Below are 26,155 nucleotides of genomic sequence, written 5' to 3'. Positions count from 1 at the left end.
GAGGTTTTTATTTATTTATTTATTTATTTATTTATGATTCTAACTTTAACACACAGCTCACGCCAACATCGCTTAACCTTTGTTTTTGCGACGAATTAGAGTAAATATAGACCGAAAAATAAGAGCTGTACATAAGATAAAGGTGATATATAAGTGCCTTGAAAACCTGCAAAATGATCATTAATATAAAACCAGACAAATGGAACATACCAAGCCTTTGGTGACGACATTGTTGCCACTGATCATCGTCGGTTTCGTCTTGCTGTCGAGTAGTTGCCGGGGAATCCATGCCGCCAGCGAAGAGGCAGTTTCGAGTTCTTCATCCGAAATCAATGTGCCGAAAATTCTAAGAGAAATCAATCCAAGCCCCCCAGCTCCTAGGTCCAACGATCCTCCTCATTTTAAAGCAGTGCCTCGTAACGAGGCTCGACCGCCGCCAGCTCCATAGCCACAAACACCGTTAGGCTGATCCACTATTTGCGCCACTATTGCTGCTGCAACCACCTATTTTAACTTAACTTTGTTGATCACTATCTGTCAACTAGGAAAACATTGTAGTTCAAGGTAAGTGCATTTAGGGGTGTTGATATTTGGTTAAAATCGAATTAACTAATGGAACCGATTAATCGGTAGATGACTGAATTTAGTTCGGTTAGAGGCCAGTTAATGATTTTTGAAATTTCGATTATCGATTAATTCGGTTCGAAATCGGGTAATTAACCAAATTCAATAATATATATTATATAAAATATATTTTTTGAACTTTAATAAAAAAAATGAACATTGACAATGTATTCTTTTATCTGTTTTATACTTATTTTAATCAAAAGACAAAATCCTACAAAGTTCAGTTAATTCGGCTAACCGATCGAATTAATCGAAATATTTTAGTTCTGTTAATGTATTTGAAAAAAAATCAAATTGATTAATGATTAAATATTTTTTCATTTCATGTAATTCGGTTCAGTTAATAATCGAACCAACCATTTGAGCTCCCCTAAGTGTATTAAGTCCATGCCTGTATCTTATGAAAATTTGATAAATAATGAAATTAAAATTTGATAATGTTAACCAATATATATATATTTAGGGTTAAATGCAAAACTAGCTCTTGAGTTATTTCACATTTTTCATTTTAAAAGTGATATTAAAATTATCAATTTCATCTAATTTTATTCTCGAAATATGATATCAACCAATAAGAATATGACACATGCAACGTTTATTGGATGTCATATACATTTAGAGTAAAATAAAACAAATTTGATAATTCAAGTATTACTTTTAATAAAAAAGATTTAAATATGTAAATACAAAAAATAACGTATTTCAAAGGTAAATTTTGAACTAGTGTGTTGGCCTAATAGTTAAGGTGTTCACCACTTCAACTGTTAGGGGTTTTTCCTCCTATTATAACTTACAAAAAAGAAGGTGAATTTTGTAGTTAATTCAACGCAAATCACTTGAATTTTAAGTTACTAAGTAAAAAGGATTTCATAACATGAATTGAAGCCAAATTAATTAGTACATTACAACAATATTAATCATTATTACTATTAGAAATTCTATGACACGCGTATACGTATGAAAATTATAAATTTAAAATTGATGTTTGTTTAAAAGTAGTATACAATAATTAATGAAACATATAGTTTGAAACTATTTGATCATAATAACACATAAAATATGCATGATATTAAATTTTAAAAAATAGATTAAATTATGAGTAAAACAAATGTACATACATAAATTTTTCAAATAAACAATACTAAATGCACTATAGTTATTTACGGATAGAGATAATAAATTGTGTATATTAAAACAAAAATGTATAAAATACATTAAAATAAAGTTTTGATTGAGTGGTGAATTTAAAATTTTAATAATCAAATTGGTATGGGTTCAAATCTTATTATATGCATAGTTTTTAATTGATTTTTGTTAAAATGAAAAGGCTATAATACCCTTGGATAATATAACTTTTTATATTACAGAAATATATTTTCGTAATTTCTTGACATGGTTGAATGTAACACCAACCCAGTCAAGGGCTTAATAAATAGTAGAAATTATTATTCTTTTGGTGTAATTTTTTAAAATAAATATTGATAATTTTATTTTTAATGAAAATAAAATAATGTAAATATAAATTTATTTATCTAAAATAAATAAAATATAAATCCAATAATAAAAAAATGGAGTTATTTATTGGTGCATTTTTTTCATGATTTATTGATGTAATTTAGTTTCTTGTAAAAATTAAACTTTGAAGAGACCATTACAAGCCCATAAATCAAAGTATGTGGTTGGATTTTTTACGGGTTTCATGTAAGGGTTAAATATTTCAAAATGATTAAATAAGAGGATAAAATTTTTCAAATATACTCGAATAATGACTAGACCTTTTTAAATGTATTCAAATGAGGGTTAAACCTTTCATAATTATCAAATAAGGGTTAAATTTTTTGAAAATGCTTAAATAAGTTAATTTTTTTAAAGATTTAATACATCAAGATTTAAGTATATCTATATTCGTTTAATTTTTACAACAAATTAAGATTCAGTGCGTGAAAAACCTTTATTTAGGTATTTTCATAAAAGTTTGGTCCTTATATATCTACTTTGAAAGATTTGATTTTTATTTGAACAATTTCTACAAAGTTGAACTCTAATTTGAGCATTTAGATTTTTTAATATCAAGCTTAGCTTCAAGTTGAATTTCAAAGCTCAATTCTTTTTAGCTTTAACCTTTAAATTATATTCAAATTTTCATATTTTTCACCCAAATTTAGTGTATAACGTTTAATAAGAATAGACGATATGTCACGTAATCGGATAGTATCGTTTTTGGGTAAATTAGGATAAAATTAATAGTTTAAATATCACTTATGACAAAAAATAAAGCAAGGAACGCCATATTGGGATTCTTTGATAAAGTTGTAAAATTTGAGGTTAAAACTAAACATTTTGTATTAAAAAATTTAAATTCAATTGTTAATTTTTAATAAAGGAAAATTTCAATTTTTTTTATTTTACTAAAGTACTAAAGTGCTAAAGTGACTTAATTGCATAATTATGTTTTTAGAAAAAAAATTAAATATGCAAATTTTGTCGATAAGGGCCTACCAGTTAGGGGTGTATAATAATTTAACAGTTAATCGAATCAAAATTTTTAAAAAAATTGAACTGAAATATTTCGATTAATTCGGTCGGTTAATTGAAATAATCGAAATTTATATGATTTTGTCTTTTGATTAAAACAAGTATAAAACATATAAAAATATATATTGAAATTAATTGAAATATGTTTTTGTCAAGAAAGTTAATTGATTAACCAAAATTTTATGTCATGAAACACTACATAATTAAAAATACTACATAAGTATTGAAATTATGAAACACTACATAATTAAAAATACTACATAAGTATTGAAATTAACACATAATATTAATTATTAAATTTGATTAATTCGATTAATTTGATTAATTATCTAATTTTAAATTAAATTAACTGATAATCAAATTTTAAAAAATTATTAATAAACCTTCGATCAAACAAAATTTAATCACTTGCCTATTAATTAAATTAGATTGATTGAATCTATTAATTTAATTTTAACCGAAGTGTAGGGAAAGTGGGAATAAAGACATGGTTTAGGACAGAGTATTTAATTATGGTAAAATTTATAAATAGACCTTATACTTTTCATTTTTGTGTGAATTTACCCCTCAAACAGATACAATTAGCGCTGCCTGGCTCAACTTCAGGCCAAATTGAGGGATTGGGTAAAACAAAGAACCCTACAAAACCCTCTGTAAAAGCTTGCAAAACAAATAGAAAAATAACAATCTTTATTTGTTGAAAAAAGAAAATCAAAACCCAATGGCATTGACAATCTCCAATGTTTTTCACTGCCCAAAACCCAGAATTTCACCACTTAATTCTATCCCCAACTCTTCAATCTCAAAGCTATCATCTTCCTATCTCAGGTAATGTTCATACTTACTTTTTATCCATTTCTTTTAGGTTTCTTTTGGCTTTTTTCCCACTTATTGGTGTTTGGGTTTCTGAGAAAACAGAGGAAAGTGAAGGAAAAGAAAGGGAAAAAAAGAAGAAGAGAAAGCTTTGATTTTGATGTTCAATTTGTATAGGATATGAGTGGAATTTAGCTGAATTTAGGTTAAAGGATGGTATTAATCTTCATATGGAATAAGCTGAGTTTTTTTATGAAGCTTTTGGGATAATAATGGCAGCTTAAAGAGGCTAAAAAGATTGAATCTTTTAAACTGTACTTCATTTGTTTCGGTTGTGTTTTTATTTTTGTGGATTTTAAACTGAATACCCATCTGAAAACTATATAATATAAGGTCTTTTATGTTGCTGGGACTATTCATTTTTCCTGAAGTGACACCTCTATCCAATTCATAGCTGGTCATGGATATTGATATAGTGCATGGTAAAACTTCAAAAAGTTGAAGATAACCATGTTTAGATATATACCTGTATTTAACACTCGAGTCCTTGTAACATAGAACATCATTACCTGCTTGTGGTAATTAATTTTTTAGCTAGTTTTGGTTTTTCGTGCTGTGAATGTTTGTACTAAGCAGCAAGTTCTAGAATTGATCAGGTTTCCCTGGAGATTTTCTTTTCCGAAGAATAGAATCGTGATTTGTGCCGCTTCATCTGCAGCAGGAAGTTCTAATCCGGATAGTGACTTGAACCCGTATGAGGTACTTTGAACTCTTTTCCAGTTTGTTCATTTCGAGATCAAAGTACCGAGTTATTAGTGACTGGATTGGTGAGTATTTCAAATGCTTGTATGTTTTCAGGTCCTTGGTGTGAGCCCTATTGAGGGATTTGAAAAGGTCAAGCAAGTATATACAAGAAAACGAAAAGAGGCTGATAAGAGAGGCGATGAGGCTACTGCTGCACTTGTAGGTTACGACTATTAAAACTCGAATATTGTTAAAAAAGAATGTCCAGCTCATTATATATGGAATTTCCACTACAAAAATCTAGATATAGAAGTTTTGCTTACTTATGGGGGTACTTGCTGTATGTTTATATTTTATTTACAGCTTGAGAAAGCATATGACAAACTCATGATGGCACAATTAATGAATCGGAAGAAGGGTGTGACATATGGTTCGTTTAAGGTACATTGTTGAGGATCCTTAATATATATTAGGGGCAGTGCCTTTTTTTGGGGGACAAATGTGTTGGGTTGATTGGTATGGAATTATGTGCATTGAGTATTGAATGATGTACTTTGTGTTCGTCTTAAGCTTATCACTCTTTTTTTCAGGTTTCAAAGGACGTGAAATACGCTGATAAGCAGCCGATTGTATCATGGGGGCCAAGGTTTCGTAACTACTCATAAGTAGAATATTTCTGTATTAAACTTCTTGTTCCGCTATTTCATTCCTTAATGGTCTATCCATGTCTGAAACCTGTGTCGGAAGCATATCTGAACATAGGGCTGGGATGTGACCCTTCAAATAGCTGGAAAAATTTGAAAAAGGATTTAACATGCCCGTGTAATATACATCCATATCGAACACTCATACCAAGTCCGAGTAACATGTTTTAACACCCATGGTTTGTTGGTGACAACTGCTCATTTTAAAAATACCCATCCCACATTAATACATGCGGGATAACTTTGTGAAGTTCAGTTTTTTTTTTTTTTGATAAGTTACGGAAAACTTGAATTGCTTTGGTTCGGTCTTATGGAAATACTTGTTATGGTTCCTTTAGGTGTATTTTGTAGTTTGGTAGTCATATATTCTCTTGCATGGAATTACGATGCATTTCAGGTTCTCAAAGTCTACTGTTCAAGATACGCATATCAACATGGCAATTTCTGCTGTATTTGTAAGTATGATGGATCCCTGGCATCTTCATTCCATCGTTTTAGCATGTTCGTAGATAGCTCTCTATATATATAGTAAAGGAAGCAGATGTGTTTTTTCTGTTTCTAAACCATCAAATTTTCTTTCACCTCATTGTACTCGTTTCTTTACAGACAGCTTGGATTGTTATCAAGCGCAATGCTGAATATAAACCTTTGCAGTTTTTGGCTTTTGCATTTGTTTATCGCATTTTTGAGAAGTTGAAAGCTTTTGAACCACCTGTATCACCAACATTTACAGTGAGTTTGTACTGAAAGAGCTTAAGTCCGTGTCTTGTATGTTCATGATATCGTATAATGAGGAACTCGTACTGACTTCTATCATAACGTCCCATTTCTTCAATTTGTCAATTACAGGAAGAAGGGGAAGATGATGGGCGAGGACTGCGAATGGGAAAAAGGCTTCTCCGTTCACTTGCACTAGTTTTCGGTTGTATTGCGTTGTCCTCTCTGGTACGAGATGTTGTTCTACTTCGCTAAACTTGACAAATGAAAACCTTACAACTCGGAGTCCATAATTAGATATTTCCTTTCGGATTATATGAGTTTCTCCTCTTTGTAGTCTCGTTGATGACATTCTGCTTGAATATTCTTGCAGGCATACACGGGTATTTTGAACTTGATTGAGTACATTGGCAGTTATATACCTGCTGTTCTCTACAATAACCAGGTAACAACATCAAACTGACTTCTAACACATGGTCTGACATGGGTACGAGGATACGATACGATCCTCCAAATATATGAAAAGAAGGTAAAAAATAAACATACCGAGTGATGAACTTTCTATGTACAGGAACTCATAGTGACAACCGCATCAGCAGTTTCGCTATACGTTATGGCATCGTACTATAGGTAACGAGTTTAACAGAGTTTCAAGTTCGGATCGAGGAACTGCTGAGTTTAACTGAGTTTCGAGTTTGGATCGAGGAACTGTTTAGCAGGTCATAGTTTAGGAGCTTGTTTCATACTCTGTTAAATTTTAGCTCTCCAATTTTGTCTAATAAGGTACAAAATTATTACAAGGTTGAAAGTTAAAATGGAAAAACATGGTTTTGCTTCCACCATTGTAGCATCATTTTTGTTGGTAGATCTGTTTTGCTTTAAGGATTCAATTCAGGCTTTAATTGAGTTTTTTTATTTTTATTTGTGTTGAGAGTTGAGGGCTTGACATGTGTAAATCGTATGTTTTTGGTTATATAATTGACCCGTCCAAGAGTTGAGCTGACTATTCAAGTCTAATAGAATGATTATTTGAATCGGATTGGAAATTGATCAGGGTATTTGTTCGAAGAGAGGCATTAGATTAGTAAAGCATTAGATTAGTTGATTTACTCTCGATATGGGGTGATTGAATCGGGTTAGAAAATTAATTGTAATTTTTAATTTTTATGAATTTTTAGTGATTTATTTAATCAAATTGACCGGTGCGAAGGGTTTTTGGTCTAAGCCGATTAATGAAATTTCTTAATGATATTGGTGATTTCAATTACAACGGGAGAATCATAATATATACAAAATTTAATTATAAAAAATAAATTGGATTTAAATATATGTAATTTAAATTCTTAAATTGAGTACAACAGAAAGGACTAAAATTATAATTTAACCTTTTATTTGTTTAAAATACATGGCTCATATCTTTCCTTAAAGACAAAAGATTAATTGGTCCACTAATTCATAATGCTAGATTCTTTCATGCAAATCAGACATCAGACAAAGGAACAAAGACCCACTTACCTTTATATATGTATAATATATGCAGAGATTGAATATTATATTTTAAAAAAATAATTATATGAATCATCTAGATGATTTTCTGATCAATTTTTCTAAGGTTTTTTCATGACTATGAATACCGTAGTTGAGTTCATCCAAATGTGAAGTAGGTGAGTTTTGGTGTGTTCATACACATGCACACACTTTCAATATATATATACATATATGTATATGATATGCTATAACATTTATGAGAAAAAGAATCTATGAAAATTTAAACTTGGGGTTATTGAATTTTCAGATTGTTGTGCAGAACTCTGTAGGTAAAAAAATTTCCTTTTTTTCTTTTAATGTCAATTTAAAAAGTATAAACAATCTGAATTCTGAAAAAAAATAAGATACCCAATTGACCAGTTTATTATATTAATATTTCATTTCAAGTTGGTTTTTATTGAAATTTCTTTTCTGTTGTTTAGAGTAATTTGGTTGATTTTTTGGCTATAAAAGATGAAGGTTTGTGGATTTTAAGCTATGATCTCACAATTCTTGAAAAAAAATTTCTCTTTTGCTTGTAGTTTATTTACTGTTTTTTTGTTTTTTTTTTGTTAAAATGATTTTTCTTTTGCAGAAAATAAGGAAGTTCTCAATTGTTTGAGTTTTCTGGGAAAAAAACCAGAGAGAAAATTTTGGGTTTTTCTGGGTTTTTTAAGGCAAACAAAAAGAAGAGCTTGAAACAGGTAAAATATGGACTTTAATCTTTCTCTCTTTTAACTTTTTTATATGCGCCATTAGTACATGAATGCTTGTTCATATTCTTTAATGGATTCTTTCATGAAATTAGGACTTAAGAGATGATATCGAATAGGGTTTTTGGGTTCGAATTCCGTAACAGTATCTTCGAGTTATTGGAAATTGGCGTGGTATGAACTATGAAATTCCTAGTTAAAACGGTTTCGAGTATAGCTTCGGTGGAAAGAAAAGAATTGTAGTTTTTGGATAAATTCTACGAGTATAGGGTTAAGGATCGATTTTGCTTCTTGTTAATCAGTTTGGAGAGATGAGTATTAGATTGTTTTGAACTGATTTTTTCTCCCGGGATTGATTTCAGTGAAAATGGCGACGAGAACAGTTGATCTTCGATCTGATACAGTCACTAAACCGACTGAAGCAATGAGGGCTGCAATGGCTACTGCCGAAGTTGATGATGATGTCTTCGGAGCTGATCCAACCGCTGTAACTGCCGTTAAGTTACAATCAGAAGTGGCGAAGATGATGGGCAAGGAAGCCGGTCTATTTGTCCCGTCAGGCACCATGGGTAACTTAATTAGTGTTTTGGTTCATTGTGATGTAAGGGGAAGTGAAGTCATTCTCGGAAACAATTCCCATATACATATCTATGAGAACGGTGGGATAGCGACAATCGGAGGTGTACATCCGAGGCCAGTGAAGAACAATGAAGATGGAATGATGGACATCGATTTGATCGAAGATGCCATTAGAGACCCAAGAGGAGAGCTTGTGTACCCGACTACAAGACTGATTTGCCTGGAGAATTCACACGGGAAGTAAGAAATCATTGTGATATGCACTTAAACCATTTTGTTTTAGTATGTTTTATTGGATGAGGGAGAATCGGGGATGGTTTTTGAATATATGCATTATAAGTTCCTTTTACGTTTCTCATGACTGCTACGGTTTTTGCATAGTTAGTGTTATCGGAAGAAACTAATGTCAGTTTAAGTTCTTAAAAGATTCGTTTCTCCCTTTTCAATTACTTCCTCTCGGTTTTATTGCTCGTTGGTTGTAATATGGTTAAGTTTTCTTCTACATAATGCAGCACCGGGGGTCGATGCTTACCTGTGGAGTACATAGACAGAGTTGGTGAGCTAGCTAAGAAGCATGGTTTGAAGCTTCACATCGATGGGGCTCGTATTTTCAATGCATCTGTGGTGGGTAACTTTGAGAACTTTTAATTGAAAATAATTAAAACAAATGTACTCATGGAAGGGTTCGTCTGCTAGGCACTCGGAATTCCTGTTGATAGGCTTGTACAAGCTGCTGATTCAGTCTCGGTATGCTCTTTGTGTCAACATTGTTAGTTATTTCAGCTTGACCTGTAGATGATAGCTTTAGACTATTTATCTCATCTTGCAATTTGGTGGTAGGTATGTCTATCGAAAGGTATTGGTGCTCCGGTTGGATCAGTCATTGTTGGTTCCGAAACCTTTATTACCAAGGTAAAATCGAAGTTCTGCAGCTAAAAATCTCCGCAATCTATGAAAATTTATGTTAAAATCCGTTTTCTTGCTTTTTTAGGCTAGAAGACTTCGGAAAACCCTAGGGGGTGGGATGAGACAGGTCGGTGTCATTTGTGCTGCTGCGTTGGTTGCTTTGCAAGAGAATCTGGTAAAGTTTGAAGGTGATCACAAGAACGCAAAGGTGTTAGCAGGTAAAACTATCAGTTTACTTGATTATGTACATTGAACTTTACAGTCAAGAAGAACAGTCATAGCTTTCTGATCGGGTGCTTGTTCTTGAGCTTACCTATAAAATTCGACTTTATGCTCTGGTTTTTATGGTTTCAGAGGGACTAAATCAAATTAAAGGTCTAAGAGTGAATGTTGCTGCAGTGGAAACTAATATTGTGAGTATACTAGTTATAAAACCAATATTCGAATTGTGGTTCTGTTCATCAAGTTCTTAACGGGTTACCAAGCTGATAATCTTCTAATTACTTGTACGATACCAGATATTTTTCGACATAGTGGAGGGATCAAAAATCTCGGGGGAGAAACTATACAAGCATTTAGTGGAACGCGGTGTATTTGTGATGCTTGAGGGTCCATCCAGGTCAGTGTATTCCATTAAATTCACCCAGGGTGTTGCTTTTCGATTTATCCTGGTTCGTTTTAACTTGAATGCATAACTCAAACCAAGTAAGTCTGTCTTATTTCGACGAATGTAGAAGAATAAAGAATTACAGGATGTATGTATATATGCCCTTCCTGGAATTGGGTCTATGTTTCTTGGACTCAAAAGATAAGTGTCAGATATCGGTACACGATCAATTTACATGTGGTTAATCTTAAATACGGACACATTAGAGAACATAAAATTCGGGTTACTAGACTAATGATGGTCACTCTTTTTTGTCATTCAGGATGAGAATTGTTCTTCACCACCAAATTTCATCAAGTGATGTGCAGTACACTTTGTCATGCTTTCAGGTGATCATCCGCGTTTTCCTGTTATTCCGACTCTTCATTTTCATCAAAACACTTATATCCGACTCATCTTCGTATACGAGTGTAGGGATACAACGGTCTATGTTATTTCGATTCTTTATTTTTCTCTAAACCACTTGTGTCTAACACACTCAAATATGGATAACGGATACAATCCTCCAATATCCGTGTGTTCATATGTCCATATTCGACACTCATCGGGAGTCCGAGTACCATATTTATAATATTCACTTATTCTTCCTTGTTTCAATGTTGCAGCAAGCTTTCAGTGGATTGCAAGAAGAAAATGGCAACTAAGAAATTGGTGGATTTATTATAAATAATGTAAAAATACAATAAAATACAATCTTCTTATTGGTTGTGGATGGATAATTGGTGTATTCATATCATATTTCGTGTATCCATATCAAGAAAAAATGAAAACTCGAAGGGAAAATATGATAATAAAATACGATAAATTGTCAATTTTATGTTTAAAGATATCCTTTCTAAAGGAATTCATGCATTCCAATCATGTCCCTTTGGCAAGTTTTCTTATATATCATCCTATGTAAATTGTGAAATGAGTTTATATGGTTCAAGAAATGAGGTTTGAAGCATGGTAGTTAGTGCCGATTGTATAGATCCGTATGTATTGTTCCGGTCTTAAATTGGTACCAAATAATTTATGCACTTTTTTTTATCAAAATTTTGGTGCATTTTGATTATATCAGTGTGTTTCAACAATGGTAAATTTTTAGTTTAGGCCTTTCATAATTTAAAAAAATTTAAATTAGTAATGGTAAAATTTTATTTTGGCCCTTCAAAATGATAAAATTTTAATTTAACCCTTTAAATAGACTTTTAAAATGATAAAATTGTATTTTTACAATCGTAAAAATATACAATTTAATTATTGCCTCCCAAACAAAAATTTCAAGTTCCACTACTATTTACTAGTGTGTACCAGCATGTATTGATTAGTACAACTTTTAATATTTTACAAGAATTTTTAAATTTTTATCTTAATCATTTCAATTTTTTTATAATTATATTTAAAATAAAAATGTATTAAATTAAATTGTTGACTAAAACTTACATATACATTTAAATATATTTATATGAATTATTGGATGTTTATATAATATATAACTTAATTTTTTATTAAAACAATATATAATTTATTAAAAATTTAAAAATTATATTATATATAAAATATTTAAATTTATATATAATTATCAAGAAATTAAAAATAAAACTATATATATGAAAAATATTTAAAAATATCGATAAATCCAAAATCATATATAAAAACTTATCAATATTAAGAAAAAAGCATCATCTCCTCCGGTATCAACCATCTTAGTTTAAAGGCCTGACCAGATAAATATATTTGTGTATGCAAGCATAACAAAATATGAACCCTAAAGCTGCATAGGTCGAATAAAATTTTCGATAGTCATATTTTAATATTTTTTTCTTAAAATGTAAAATGGGTCGAATATTAAAAAAAATGAATCGGAACAACATAGTTGAAATATACCTAATTAACTCATATATGTATATATATATATATATATTTAAAAAATTAAAAATAATTAATTGGAAAAACCTTGAATTTTAACAAATTAACTATTAACGACTTACATCGTACTAATTTACTTTTCTTTTCAAACAAATTAACCAAACCTGTAGGAGAAACAACATAGGAAAATGGTGAAAAACCATTGAATTTTAACAAATTATTCTACAATTTCGCCATAAATCAACCGCCATTAATGTTCCTTCCGCAAGACTTTACCCCCACAACGTTTCTTCCACAGAATTGTCATCCTCATTAGCTCTCTGGCGGCTTAGAGGTTCCTTACTCAACATCTCCATCTCTCCGCCGCCGCCGACAAAGAGATGGCTCCGTCGCCTCCAACACCTTCCAGGCTTCTCGAGATCAACCTCATCTCCGCCCAAGACTTATTCTCTGCTTCCAATAACATGAAGACTTACGCCGTCGTTTGGGTCCGACAAGAAAACAAGTGCACGACCAAAGTAGACCAAAGCGGTGGAACCGACCCGACATGGAACGAAAAATTCGTGTTTAAAGTCGACAAGGATGACGCCGTTATTTCCGTCGAGGTTTACGCTGCTGCATGTGACAAAGATGCTACCATAGGTTACGTTAACGTACCCTTAAACGACATTTTCGATTCCCCGTCGGCGGTTACCAGAACACTCGCGCTTCCAATCAGCCGACCATCCGGACGGTCCCAAGGGATACTCAACATGGAAGTTTCCCACAAGTTAACAACAACAGAAGATTATAACAGCGGCTCGATTGTTAATGGCTCCGTCGTTAAAGGAAACAGCGGTAGCATGGTGAATGGTAGTTCCCTTTGTAACTCCGACGTGGGTCCTTCAGCTTCGGTGGTGGCGGCGGCGATTGCGAAAGGGTTGTATAAACCGCAAGTTCCACACCAAACAGAATCCAAAGAAGCGACACAAATAACGGAATGGACGAAGAAAGAGAGGGAAAAAGAGATGGAGAAAAAGTTGTTGTCGGTGGACTCTCCAGCGGGATCCATAGTGGCGCCGCCGTACAGTAAAAGAATAACGAGCAAAGAGAGGAAGAAGAAAGAGGGAACGAAGTTGTTTTCATGTTTGGGATGTGAAATAGCGATTACATGTGGTGGTAGTGGTGATGATGATGGTGAAAGTAGGAAGAAATATAGGAACAAACATGAAGGTGGTAGCAATAAAGTTTGTAACTTAAGCTCCGTTGATAATTGTAGCCAATAAGCAAAAAAAAAAAAAATTCAGAGTTTTATTTACTTTTTCCTTCTTGTTTATTTTGATTTGGAAGTTTTATAATAAAATTTATGTTATTGGAAATCCTATTCTTTATAGTGGGTTACTTCTCCAAACTCGAAATTTGGGAGGATTCAAATAAAAATATTAAGTCTAAAAAATGAATTTAGACAAAAAATTTAGACCTGTTTAAAATATGAGATGAGCTCGGACTTGAACCTTCAAGGTTCGAGCCTCGCTTAACCTATTTTTAAATTTATAATATTTTATATTATGTAATTTTTATATATTATATAATTTATAACACATTAACAGCATAAACTTATGCTAAATATAAAATACTACTCTAATAAAAACTTTAAAATAATGTTAAGATCACTATATAAAAAATTTCAATAAATAAAAAATATATAAAATTATTAAATATTAAAAAAAAATATAATATAATTTTTTATGAGCGGACCTAAAATGTGTTTCGGTTAATCTTTTGCAAATATGAGCAGGTTTAGACAAAATCTTAAGCCCGTATTTCGGACCAAGCCAGGCTTGGGCAAGATAAAATATGTTAATATCATGCTTAGGCACAACCCGGCTCGACTCGACCCACGAGCACCTCGAATCCTATCACACACATATATGCGTGGAAATCATATATTTAGAATACAAATATGTGTTTAAAAATAACATACAATAAATAATAGAACATATGGTTTGAAACTAATTAATTATAATAACACATTAAATATGCATGATATTAACAAATAAAAATTTTAGATTAATTGTGAGTAAACAAAATTTAAACACATAAATACGTTAGATTAACAATACTAGATGCACTACAAATTTTTATTATAATGTTGCCATCAATCATGTGTTAGTGTTTAGTTTATTTGTGATACCAACTCAATTAATAACATAAATTGTGCATGTTAAAATAAAAATTATAGTCGATTGGCATGGGTATTGTTGCCAATACAGGAGGACGTGGGTTCGAGTGTGTTAAAGCGCATTATCCTCTCATTTATGGGGGAGTGAATATGGATAGTTCTAGGCATAGTCTTAAGAAGAGCAGATATAATGATCAAAATCTATAATGCCATGTAGGACTATTGTTAGAGGGTGACTACTTCGTAACAAAATTATTACGTAATATAACATTTCAAATATAGGTGACTGAACAAATAGATAGCAAATAGGTTGCAAAATGAGAATAAATGATAAGATTTAATAAGTCCTCTATGCTTCAAAAATCAGTATACCAACGAATTTCGTATTCATTAAATTCCAAATTCTCTATACATATTACATTACAAACAAACCCTGAAATTTGATGTTGAAGCTTTTTCTTTCCAACGTACAAAACTAAAACCTAATTACTTTTAAATCAAGATTATTACAATTAATCTCAAAATAAAACACACTATAATTCAAATGGATCATCATCATCATTATTTTCTTCCATTTGAGCAGCTGCATTTTCTTCTTCCTCGTCATCAATCACCAAATACGGATTTGTTTCCGTTGGCTGGAAATTATAGAAAATAAATCCGTAAAAAACCAAGCTCGCGCCTTGTTCCAGCACCGGAACCAACCACACGAACCAGTAGTTCAAGAAAGCTCCGATGGCGGACACCACGATTCGTGTGAAGTACAAGTAAACTATCACGACTATGTAGAATTGCTTGAAGAGGGTCAGTTTCTCTAGGTTTTTTGCCGGTTTCCCGTCCCTCTTTGATGCCTCTTTTAGGCTCCGGATCGACCAGATGATCGGGAAAAACACGACGCAACAACACGCGATGTCGATTAGTAAGAACAATTGGTTCCATGTTAACCAATCTCTTGTCGCAGGGCCAGTTTCATTAATTATGACGTAAACGATGTTTTCGAGGACTTGTAATGGGATCACTACTTTCAAGACCTGTTTTTCGCGTTCTTGGAGGTAGGGTTTCAGTATGGACCAGCCCGTACCGATTAGTATAATGACGGTGAACAACATGATGCCTTTGAAAAAGCCGAACACGTAAAACGCGACATCCCAACCGTGCGGAGTGCCTGTTTTTTGTACATAAATTGCGTCTTCGGAGGCACATATCATTTTTAGGCACTTGCAAATGAGCAATGCACCCATTATCAAATGTATCTTTTCAACCCTAGGCCTTTGATTCTTACAAGCAATGACCCACACAATGAAAAACGCAGCGTATATAAGAAACAACAAAAAATAAAGCTTCGGCAATGGCGCTTTCCCGGCAGACAAGAAATCCTTTTCGCCTTCTCTAAGATTGTACGTCTCCGTATGTACATGCATTGACACTTTGAACTCCGGTTGACAGTTCCCGAACACCAAATTATACTCATCCGGCTCATCAATATCGGTCGAACCACGATAAGTCGAGTCCTGTTCGAGGTGATCAAACCTTAATATGATCTCCGCATGCTTTCTCGATAAAACACAATAGGTTTTATCGTGCAAGGATTCGTTCCAGATTCTTCGGAACGAAGGAACATCCGCGATGAAAAACCCCATTGAAGAAGGGTTGAATTTCACATTCTCAACTCTTGACATCCACGAAACATTGGTCACCCAAATCGATATATGGCCGTGTTTACCGAACCCAAAATTTTCGAATAAGATCATCGATCGATAATCGTCCAAAATCCAAGTGTTCTTTATCTCGGAAATCGACAACGGGATGTTTGACAAAAGAAAAAACAACAACAACAATGGATAGAACGCTTTACTAAGATTGAAATGGTTCATCATGTAAGTGAATTATGATGGATCTGACTGTTTTCTTTTTTAAATTCTCAGAGAAAAATAGTGAGTGAATGGTGAAAACAAATTGGGGATTTTTGAGTGAGAAATTGGGTTGATAAACAATGTTAGGGATTTGGATGGTTGATAATAATTGTAGTGAAATTCAATAGAGGAACGGTTTATGTGGCAAAGATAGGGGAACAAATATTGAAACTTGTCCATTTCATTGAAACTAATTCAAAGAGGTGAGATCCTACTAAACTTTAGCTATTGGTTCGAATTTATTAAATTTGATTTGATTTTTATTTAAATACATTTGGTTATGTTAGATAACAAAATCGTAATTATTCAATTCGAATTAGACTTTATGACATGTATATATTATCACTTGATTATATAAGTGGTAAAGGTTCAAATTTAGAACCTATTAATATAGGTGACGCATGTTGCATATGATCTGATCTGACAAGACGTATCTATTTTGCGAACTAAATCTCTTCAAGTGTACGAATTTTTGCTTAAATTGAAAGATAAAATTTCAACTTGATTCGAAAATAATACCAACCCATTAAAACATTTATCAACTCTGAATATATCAAATTGACATAAGTTTAATTTTTACTAAAATATATTCAATTCCAATAATTTTTCGATTCTTAAGATTAAAAACTATAATTATGTGGTTGAAATAAATATTTATATATAAATTAATGAAAATAATTTAAAAATAATATATACAATTATTTTTTAAAAAATAAAATGAAAAAAATCAAACTTATGAAAATTGGTAAATTTTGATTTAGTATTAAAACTTTTATATTTGGTTTTATTAACTTTTTTTTAAAACATAAAATATTTCTTTTTAAGATATAAATTTCAACTTTTTTTTATTTTCATATTTATCGGAGTAAGCTTAATTTTAAAACTTTCCCATATCGACGATGAAAATAAACCTTCGACTACTGGTTAAGAGAAACATTTTAATCAAACACATTTCAACTTAGATTAATTATAATTTGAAATTAATTCAAAATCGAAATTATTCGAATAAAAGATTCAAAATTATTTGAATTCGAAATAAAACACTAACATAATTATGAGAAACTTTTCAAAACCCAAATTAATCAACCTAAAATTGTTTCTAAGGTTTTCAGAATAATCAAAAATAAAAAATTTCCAAGAATCCAAACAAAAATCATTAATACTACTCTCCTCCAGTTATTTACCCACTTGATAAATAAACTTTATTAAAAAAAACAAACTGAAAATCTATAGTGTTACTGCAAAATCATAAATATTGAAATTATACTAAAATTTTCTTTTACGGAAATTTCTTACCTGATCATCAGGCTGCAAAACCCTCTTTTGATCATCTCGTTGCTGCCTCTTTCCTTGTTGATTTACTAATATAAGTATAAAAAACGTAGTAACAGCAGCAAAACCAAATGAACAAATCCCTCCAACAGCTTAAAATTCCGTTTCCAGGAACTAAAACGATCAGAATTCTCTTCTTCTTTGTTCTTGATTTCCCCCAAAATCATATCGTCTTTTTCTTTGTTCTCGTTTCCCTCCAAACCCCTGATTTTTTCATCAAAATTAACCCATTAAATCAATTTGGGTAACGTCCCTAGAACTGTACTTCGGGGTGAATCGACAAGTTCACGACATGCTGAAAATTCTTGTGTTTTCACTCTTTTGTTATCATCAGCAGCAGCTTCAACTGATCTGATAACAGGTTCTTTGATTTTTTCCTCCGCTGATTGTTTTGGGTCGAAATAATCTACGAGAAAAAGGGGTTTTGTAGCAGGATTTGTTCAGCTTCCTCCATGGATATTTGTTTTCGTTTCCGGTAATCCATTATCAAGTAGGAAAATCTAGTCGTTATCAGCATCAATTTCGAGGTGAATCATTCTGGGAAATGGAAAAATAAAAGATAAATCTGTGATCAAATGGGAGAATTTGGTATTTGATTTATGGATAAAATCTAATGGGGGGATTTTACATAGTTTATTTTCTGTGGAAATTTTTAGGGATGACAGAGTGGAATGCCACCACAAAGATGGTAGGATTTAAATTTTTATTTTTATTTAATAATTTAATAAATGATTAACAATTAAGGATAATTATCCATTTAAAAGTTAATTATATATTTTAAAATTTAAAATTTGAGAGATAAAATAAAAAAATTGAAATCTAGATTTTGTATTTCAAAATCTAAATAATTTTCTAAAAATAAAAATACCTGTCTAAATTATAGAATTAAATTAGGTAAACTACACTATTAGTTACTAAAAAAAAGAAAGTTAGGATTTGGTTATTGAACTATTCTCAAGTTTTTATTTAAGTCATTAGACTGTTAAAATTGATGTTATATAACTTTTTCTGTTTTATCAAAAGTTCTTTTTTTCTTTTCTCTTCTACAATTCAGGTTTTTCTTATGGAACAATTTTGAACCTAACAAATTGGTAAAAAAAAAAATACAAACAAAATTTTTTTCTCTGATTTTTGACACCGATTGTCAGATTGATTTGAATCTAAGTTATGTTCTTCTACTCGTCGACTAGTATTGATCTACTGTACCAATCTTCAACGACTTAAATGAAAATTTTTGAATAGGTCAATGACCAAATTGTAATTTCTTTTAGTTAATTGACCAAAATGAAAAGTTACTCATAGTTGAGTGACTAATGATATTATTTACCCCAATTAATATGACATGGATCTTTATACTCTTTATATATTTGGAATTTAATTTTCATATTTTTTTTTCTAGGAATTTAATTCCTCTATTTTTTAAATTTATAAATTTAAGTCCAGTTTTAATACCATTAAAAATTTTCTATTAAATTCATTAGCGTGACATATTAAAAATTTTTTAAAAATTTCTCATTTAAAAGTCATGTGACAAAAAAAATATTATAATAAATTTAAATTTAACATAAAATTTTAACGGTGTTAACAAATTTTTAAAAATTCATGCCAACATTTTAATTAAAATAAAATATTTAAACCCTAGATAATAATATTATAAAAATTGAGGTACCTCTAAAAATTAAAATATAAAACTTAATTTTAAATTTGAATATGGTATAAAAATTGAATTTAAAATTTCACCATTGCTATGTAATTAAAAAGCTGTGTATAAGGAAAGCCGAAAGCATTTCTAGATATTAAATACCCATCTTCTGTCCAAATTAATTTGACCATGGTTTCATTAAAAAAATTTAATTATGATTTTTAAAATTAGATTATTGGTTGAATTAATTAAATTAAAAATTTATAGAAATATAATTTCGCAAACTGATATAAAATAATTAATTTTGTTAACTGATTTTTTTTCTTTATTATAAATTTTAATTATTTTTAATTAAAATCAAATTAATTAAACCAATATGTTAATACTCTTATTAATTTAACCATTAATTTAATTCTGAAAATTTAAAATATAACAACATTAATATCTTTTAGTTTTCAAATTAAAGTTTCTTTAAGCTTAAAATTATATGTTACCATTTCACCATACATAAGTGGCAATTATATGTTGCCACTTGACCATATATAAGTGCACTTATGTATCATGTATGTGATACATGTTGCACAAGATCTGATATATTATGAAAAGAACTCGCTTTGCGAACTAAAACTCTTCAAATACAAATTTTCATTAGAATCAAAAGATAAAATTTCAACTTGACTCTAAGCATATTAAATTAACTTACCTTAATCAAATTTAATTTTTACTAAAACGTATTCCATTCTATTAGATTTTCGATTCTTAAAATTTAAATAAATATTTATATATAAATTAGTGAATTTTTTTATGTCTTTGTCAAAAACTCTAAAAAAAACATCTACCCTTTATAAAAAAAATTAATTTTAACTATCATTAATCAATTTAATTTCTTTTTATTTTCTCAAATATCTATCGGAACAAGTCTAAAAACTAATTATCTATATTTTGTAGACTTATTAAGGGATAAATGTTGACCACACCACAATTTTAAATTAGTCTATATCAATCACTGATTAAGTTAACAAAGACATTTTAATCAAACACAGTTTTTAACTTAAAACATATTAGTATTTATTATTTATCAATTTAAACCTTTTAACCAAACAAAATTCAACTTAAATTATAATTAATATTCAAAACTGAAATAATTCAAATGATCTAAAATTAATTGAAGTCAGAATAAAACATTAACGTAATTACGACAAACTTTCAAAATCCAAATCAACCCAAAAATCAAAACTAAAAATTTTCCAAGAATCTAAACAAAAATCATTAATACTTTACTCCCCTTTGTTATTTAACTGCTTGATAAATAAACTTTATTAAACGAAAAACAATAAAACAAACTAAAAATCCATAAAATGTTACTGCAAAAGCATAAATACTATAATTTTCTTTTACCGAAATTTCATACCTGCTCATCACGCTGCAAAAACTTCTTTTGATTATCTCGTTGCTGTCTCTTTCTTTGTTGATTTCCCAATATAAGTATAAAAAACGTAACAACAGCAGCAAAACCAAATGAACAAATCCCTCCAACAACATTTAAATTTCGTTTCCAAAAACTAAAACTATCAGAATTCTCTTCTTCTTTGTTCTTCATTTCCCCACAGATCATATCATCTTCTTCTTTGTTCTCGTTTTCCTCCAAGACCCTAATTTTTTCATCAAAATTAAACGTACCCATTAAATCAATTTGGGTAACAACGTCCTACTTCGGGGAATCGACAGGTTCATGGCATGCTGAAAATTCTTGTGTTTTCACTCCTTTGTCATCATCATCATCAGCAGCTTCAACTGATCTGATAATGCTTTCGTTTATTGATTGTTTTGGGTCGAAATAATCTGCGAGAAAAAGTGATTTTGTAGCAGTATTTGTTCGACTTCCTCCATGGATATTTGTTTTGGAATCTTGTTTGGTTCCCGGTAATCCTTTATCAGGGAGGAAAACCCAATCATTATCAGCATCGATTTCAAGGTGAATCATCCTGCTAAATGGAAAAATAAACAGCAAAAAGAAAAATCTGCAATCAAAGTGGAGGATTGATGGAAAAATAAACCACCAATAGTTTTTAAAATTATTTATAAATTTTGTTTCTTAATCTTAATTTAGTGGCAAATCTAATATAATTAATTATTTTCTCCTTAATTACAGAAAATAATAAAATAATACGAGTGTTTCTCATCCTAAACTAGAAGTCGAGGGCGGTGCAAGGGACCCACTTACTCAATCGGTTTATTCATAAAATTTAGATTTTGAATGATTTAACATAATCTTTTTTATTCATAAGTAATTAAGTCTAAAAAATGATTAATTCATTAATTGATATAAAACAATTAAAATTGATTTTTATATATATTTTAATTATTGTTGATCTAGCAATTAAATCAATCAAACCAATTAAATTAAGAATCAATAATCTAATCGATTTAAAATATAGAATGTAACACTCTAATATTATACCACGTCATCACCTATATATATATATTAAATTTTCAAGTGATATTGTAACATAATCTCAAAATGTGACACAATTAAACTTTTATATTTTTAAAGTTTAAGGACCAAAATAAATTTAATTGTCAAATTCAAGTACCAAAGTAGATAAAAATACAAGTACTAAAGTGGACCTAATTGTCAAGTTCAGAAGCAAAAAAATTGTATCCCTTTTAAATCAAACCACTAATTTTTTATTTAAACATAATTAAATAAACAATTAAATATTAAAAAAATTATAATATCAGTTTAATTGTCAACTTTTTTATCGTGATTTTTAAATTTTATTAATTTTGACCAATTCAACCAACCTGATTCAATTCTAACACAATATACAGATGGCGAGAATTAAAATTATTATTATGCCAATGGTAAAAACTATCACCATTAGGAAACTAATAAAGAAAGACAAGATTAAACAATTAAATAACCATTTTGTAACTTTTCATAGTTGAATAATTGAAAATATTTTGATTAATAATTAAATTTCTATTTTATAATTTTTCATAATTGAATAACAAAAAGAAAAATATTAATAGCTAGATGACTACTAATATAATTTACTTTATTTCTCACTATGCCTAGAACTATCTATGGTCCTGCCTCAACTCATAAATAAAAAGAAAATACACTCTAAAAAACTCAAACTCACATTTTCCCACATTAATAACAATACTTATACCAATCGAGTTGTTTTTGACAATAAAAATAAGATACTTAAGCCATACCCCATATGTTTTTAAATGTTAAGTCAAATTATTTGAAGGGACTCAAATTCACCAAAAAGGTTTTGTACAGAGGACTGCAAAATTTTATCTAAATTTTAGACTATTCACACTCAACTTTTCATATATTTGCAGATTACTTCAAATTGTATAAACTAGTTCAATTTCTTACATCCAAAGAATGATATTTAAATATATATATTATTGTAGAAAGAGAAAAATGATTCCAATATAAAGGATCCATAGAGTTAAATTGAATGTTATTGAACAAATGGATTTTTCGAGTAAAAGCTTACATTCCACAAATGTGTAAAGTTACATATGTTCCTCCAAAAAACAAATATATACACACAATTTCCAAACAAAAAGCTGATTCTCAGATGTTACCTACATGCTAACTAGTTGGTTTCCTCCCAAAAATTAAACCCACAACTCAAACAAGCATTAGGTTTCGTGTATGCGTGCGTGTGCGTGTGCGTGTGTCTGACTAATCATCCCAAGGGATCGCAGCGGTTCGTAACACACTCTCCGATCACTGAATCCCTTCTCTACATTTAAGCTCAGTTAGATAAAATTCCAACAACCTAAGGTGAGGATGAGGATCTACCTGAAGAAGATTTGCCTAAAGAGACCGAAGCCAGTGAAGAAGCCCAAACACGGGCCCTTTCTGCACCCTGATGAAAATTCCGGGTTTTGCATAGTCTTAGTTTGGTCCAAACTCTCCTCACATCAACCATGCGAAGGGCTCGTGCAAACAACTGATTCGTCTCGCCGAATATTTCTAAGTTCAAGTGCGGAGCATATGAAACCCAGAATGTTTCAAGACGTGATAGTACTATAGGGAATATTGATAGAAATAGTTTCATACAAAGAAACAAAATGGAAAACACTAAGTAGGGCTCCCTTTTCACTATCTCCATTGAGAATGGCTCGTTCCATGACTGCTTCATATGGTTATTGTGGTCTCCAGATGTAACCAGTTTGTGCTCAGCAACGTATTGAAATGGTTCAAATCCTGAAAAAACGAACACTCCTGTTAAGAAACATGTAATTACATTTGACTTGCTAGCTAGGCTTTGATACAAGTAGCTAGCACAATCCAAAGCAGACTTATATTACTCGATATCGTTGGCATAGGAGAGCAATTACCTGTTATTTTCTCATAAAATTGTTCTATTGAAGGGAGATCTTTTGGACCACGATATTGTACCCTTGATGTCTGGTTGACAATTAGAATTGATGGCAAACTATGAATTCCGTATCTTGAAAATATACTGTGATACAAACAACATATGTCAAAGATATTAGCTATGAAGTTTGTAATTAGATTAGGAGCAGCAGCAACAGAATAGTTTATTTGATCGATAATTCCCCATCATGCACTAATAAAAATGAAGCAATGTCACCTGCACGGAGATTCTTCATAAAAGAAGAACTGGTTCTGGCATCAGTTAAAGACTCATTATTAAGGAAGTATCAGACTGTTAGATACGGGTATGATCAAATTTTCTAAGTTTTCTTACGTATTTGGAGAGTTCTTGGAGGATCATATCCACACCAATTGGATGGAACAACAGAAAAAATATATAATTGATATGAAACTACGTCACAGGCTTTGTAGTACATTTGGAAGCAAGATAAGTAGCTACACACCTTGGTGAAGCTGAAGACTCCTCAACTGCCAGATGCTCCAACTGAGGAAACATGGAACCGATAATGTCAAATTTCGGACGCAATCTTCGTGAAAATGGGCACCAAGAAGCATAAAGGAGCACGGAAACGTGACCATTTCTCTGTTTGGAAGTCAATGCTCTGTCCAGGAAGTTTCCATCCACCTGCGAACAAAATGAATATACATATATGTAAATATTATCAGAATGTTTTGTCTTCAAATACAGAAAGTAAAGCAAACTACTTCCAGTTGCACAGAGGATGTAGCTAACTACAAGGTCATAACACACACGAGCATACAACAAAGCATTTCGAATTAAGAAACATAATGCGATGGATGCATACATTAGACATACAATTAAACACTGGTTGCAAAGGTTTAACTTAAGAAACTTGGAAGATACATGCTTGAACGGGCACTAATTTCATAAAGATATCGCAAACAGTGCCCATGAAAGAAACATTATTTGCTTTATTTCCTACTATTATGTCTGAAAGCAGAAATGATGGATATGCCAATTTAACTTTCGAGCCATAGACATCATAGCATATATGTTCTAAAACAGAATTTGATGAAGAAAGAAGCCTAACTTATCGACTCTTCCGATTCTTAAACCCATTGAAATGGTACCTTAACCTAAGGTACAAAGATTACAGTTTCTTATAGAAAATCAAAATGCATACTAAGTTACAACATTTTCTGTCATTTATGAAGAAAGTTCACATTCCTAGTAACCAGGCCATATAGATTCTTTTCTAACCACAACCAAATGAACCTAATGACGGTGCCAAAGAGCTACTGATATGCCATTTAAGTATACAAGTTCAGAGCTTTAAGAAACGGATGCGATCTTTAGCAATGTGGCGTGGTCGAGCCGAATTGAATAAGGCTTAAATCATAGCATATAACGCTTAAGCTGAAAATCTATTACTTTGACATAGCCATAATAGCCTTAAATTCTAGGTGCTCATGCTTGTCAAATACATAAATATTATATAAATTCAAAATCTTCTACAAGAAAATAAATAATCAAAGCCCTTAATCAAGGCTAATAAATTTTATAATTCCATTTCTAGTTCTTTCTCTATCATTTAACAGAAAATAACCCATAAATCATTGCTCTGATACAATTAAAAAATTAAACAAAATCATGATCACACTCTAATATTTCAGGAAAAAACAAAAAAAAAAAACCCAAAATTTCTTCTTCTTTCTTTAAACATGAAAAGACAAGCTCATATATGCGAAGAATCTAAAAAAGAAATGAAAAGAAAAACTCAGAATCCATTATTTTCATAAAAACCAATCTAAAAAAATCCCACCAAAATTTGGGGAAAAAAGAACGTACCTCGAGAGGGGGGATTGGAGATAACGAAGTAGAGCATTGAAATCGAAGGTTTTCAATGAACACATCAGCTTCATGGGAGCAAATTGGAGAACCCAAAACGCAACGTATTGAACAAGTAGCAGTTATATAGAACAACAAAAGAAGAAAAGAACAAGAACCCATCTTCGGATTCGATTTATAAAACAAAGGAAAAATTCAAAACAACAAGAACCAGAAGAAAATGGGCGAACTGAAATCCAGAGAAGAAGAAACAATTTCTTTTCCTTTTTCTTTTAAATGATATATTAGATTTAGGAGAAAAGGAGGAGATGGTGTACAAATTACAAAAGCCTGGTGATTTTAAAAGCTTTAATTTCTTAAAAATGGAAATTTAAAATATATTTATGAGATGAACATTGATGATGGCGGGGGTTGGGAGCCGTGCCTTCGCCGTGTGGGTCCTAAATGTTTGAGCGTGGGTAAACTTCTAAATAACACCGTGTTGT

At 30.9% G+C, this 26,155-nt stretch overlaps 6 protein-coding genes across 12 annotated transcripts; 3 read left to right on the top strand and 3 right to left on the bottom strand.

Annotated features, from left to right (window-relative positions):
• The first annotated feature begins 3,716 nt into the window (after positions 1-3,716).
• LOC107962960 (uncharacterized) lies at positions 3,717-6,979 on the top strand. The gene is made up of 10 exons (XM_016899548.2): positions 3,717-3,990; positions 4,632-4,734; positions 4,834-4,938; positions 5,083-5,160; positions 5,310-5,365; positions 5,821-5,878; positions 6,030-6,155; positions 6,273-6,368; positions 6,514-6,585; positions 6,712-6,979. Exons 1-10 carry the CDS (start codon positions 3,884-3,886, stop codon positions 6,772-6,774), a joined length of 864 nt encoding a protein of 287 aa, XP_016755037.1. The 5' UTR covers positions 3,717-3,883; the 3' UTR covers positions 6,775-6,979.
• A 648-nt stretch (positions 6,980-7,627) lies between these two features.
• On the top strand, positions 7,628-11,344 carry LOC107962949 (probable low-specificity L-threonine aldolase 1). 7 transcript variants are annotated; one of them, XM_016899532.2, is made up of 11 exons: positions 7,628-7,804; positions 8,263-8,371; positions 8,743-9,199; positions 9,472-9,583; positions 9,656-9,706; positions 9,800-9,871; positions 9,951-10,083; positions 10,220-10,278; positions 10,384-10,484; positions 10,795-10,861; positions 11,138-11,344. In XM_016899532.2, the coding sequence occupies exons 3-11, from the start codon at positions 8,748-8,750 to the stop codon at positions 11,174-11,176; spliced, it is 1,086 nt and encodes a 361-aa protein (XP_016755021.1). In that variant the 5' UTR covers positions 7,628-7,804; positions 8,263-8,371; positions 8,743-8,747; the 3' UTR covers positions 11,177-11,344. The 7 variants fall into 7 exon arrangements, with proteins under 7 accessions (XP_016755021.1, XP_040936035.1, XP_040936037.1 ...); XM_016899540.2 differs by lacking the exon at positions 7,628-7,804 and adding an exon at positions 7,823-7,957; XM_041080105.1 differs by lacking the exon at positions 7,628-7,804 and adding an exon at positions 8,094-8,147.
• A 1,419-nt stretch (positions 11,345-12,763) lies between these two features.
• On the top strand, positions 12,764-13,648 carry LOC121210101 (uncharacterized). The gene has a single exon (XM_041082203.1). The coding sequence runs from the start codon at positions 12,764-12,766 to the stop codon at positions 13,646-13,648; it is 885 nt and encodes a 294-aa protein (XP_040938137.1).
• A 1,277-nt stretch (positions 13,649-14,925) lies between these two features.
• On the bottom strand, positions 14,926-16,756 carry LOC107904276 (protein CANDIDATE G-PROTEIN COUPLED RECEPTOR 7). The gene has a single exon (XM_016830597.2). It carries the CDS (start codon positions 16,419-16,421, stop codon positions 15,078-15,080), a length of 1,344 nt encoding a protein of 447 aa, XP_016686086.1. The 5' UTR covers positions 16,422-16,756; the 3' UTR covers positions 14,926-15,077.
• Positions 16,757-20,708: 3,952 nt separating this feature from the next.
• Positions 20,709-21,415, bottom strand: LOC107954834 (uncharacterized). The gene is made up of 3 exons (XM_016890525.1): positions 21,144-21,415; positions 20,843-21,083; positions 20,709-20,729 (listed from the first exon to the last, which is right to left on the bottom strand). Exons 1-3 carry the CDS (start codon positions 21,413-21,415, stop codon positions 20,709-20,711), a joined length of 534 nt encoding a protein of 177 aa, XP_016746014.1.
• Positions 21,416-22,895: 1,480 nt separating this feature from the next.
• LOC107962946 (5'-adenylylsulfate reductase-like 5) lies at positions 22,896-26,153 on the bottom strand. The gene is made up of 4 exons (XM_016899522.2): positions 25,671-26,153; positions 24,304-24,485; positions 23,800-23,924; positions 22,896-23,665 (listed from the first exon to the last, which is right to left on the bottom strand). The coding sequence occupies exons 1-4, from the start codon at positions 25,830-25,832 to the stop codon at positions 23,235-23,237; spliced, it is 900 nt and encodes a 299-aa protein (XP_016755011.1). The 5' UTR covers positions 25,833-26,153; the 3' UTR covers positions 22,896-23,234.
• Positions 26,154-26,155: the final 2 nt, after the last annotated feature.

Source organism: Gossypium hirsutum, chromosome A11 (genome assembly GCF_007990345.1).
Source record: "Gossypium hirsutum isolate 1008001.06 chromosome A11, Gossypium_hirsutum_v2.1, whole genome shotgun sequence".
Taxonomy (NCBI): domain Eukaryota; kingdom Viridiplantae; phylum Streptophyta; class Magnoliopsida; order Malvales; family Malvaceae; genus Gossypium; species Gossypium hirsutum.
This window is presented reverse-complemented; position numbering and strand designations above follow the sequence as displayed.

Excerpts from the sequence above, each read along its gene's own strand:
- LOC107904276 (XM_016830597.2), bottom strand. The coding sequence starts at position 16,421 with ATGATGAACCATTTCAATCTTAGTAAAGCGTTCTATCCATTGTTGTTG.
- LOC107962949 (XM_041080101.1), top strand. The coding sequence starts at position 8,748 with ATGGCGACGAGAACAGTTGATCTTCGATCTGATACAGTCACTAAACCG. Across the intron at positions 9,584-9,655 it reads GTATTTTCAATGCATCTGTG|GCACTCGGAATTCCTGTTGA; the intron begins GTGGGTAACTTT and ends TTCGTCTGCTAG. Across the intron at positions 9,707-9,799 it reads AAGCTGCTGATTCAGTCTCG|GTATGTCTATCGAAAGGTAT; the intron begins GTATGCTCTTTG and ends ATTTGGTGGTAG.
- LOC121210101 (XM_041082203.1), top strand. The coding sequence starts at position 12,764 with ATGGCTCCGTCGCCTCCAACACCTTCCAGGCTTCTCGAGATCAACCTC.
- LOC107962946 (XM_016899522.2), bottom strand. The coding sequence starts at position 25,832 with ATGGGTTCTTGTTCTTTTCTTCTTTTGTTGTTCTATATAACTGCTACT. Across the intron at positions 24,486-25,670 it reads CTCCAATCCCCCCTCTCGAG|GTGGATGGAAACTTCCTGGA; the intron begins GTACGTTCTTTT and ends TTTTGTTCGCAG. Across the intron at positions 23,666-23,799 it reads ATTTTATGAGAAAATAACAG|GATTTGAACCATTTCAATAC; the intron begins GTAATTGCTCTC and ends TCGTTTTTTCAG.
- LOC107954834 (XM_016890525.1), bottom strand. The coding sequence starts at position 21,415 with ATGATTCACCTTGAAATCGATGCTGATAATGATTGGGTTTTCCTCCCT. Across the intron at positions 21,084-21,143 it reads GAACCTGTCGATTCCCCGAA|GGTCTTGGAGGAAAACGAGA; the intron begins GTAGGACGTTGT and ends TGAAAAAATTAG. Across the intron at positions 20,730-20,842 it reads TTTTGCAGCGTGATGAGCAG|TTAAATAACAAAGGGGAGTA; the intron begins GTATGAAATTTC and ends TTTATCAAGCAG.
- LOC107962960 (XM_016899548.2), top strand. The coding sequence starts at position 3,884 with ATGGCATTGACAATCTCCAATGTTTTTCACTGCCCAAAACCCAGAATT. Across the intron at positions 4,735-4,833 it reads GTGACTTGAACCCGTATGAG|GTCCTTGGTGTGAGCCCTAT; the intron begins GTACTTTGAACT and ends GTATGTTTTCAG. Across the intron at positions 6,156-6,272 it reads CTGTATCACCAACATTTACA|GAAGAAGGGGAAGATGATGG; the intron begins GTGAGTTTGTAC and ends TGTCAATTACAG.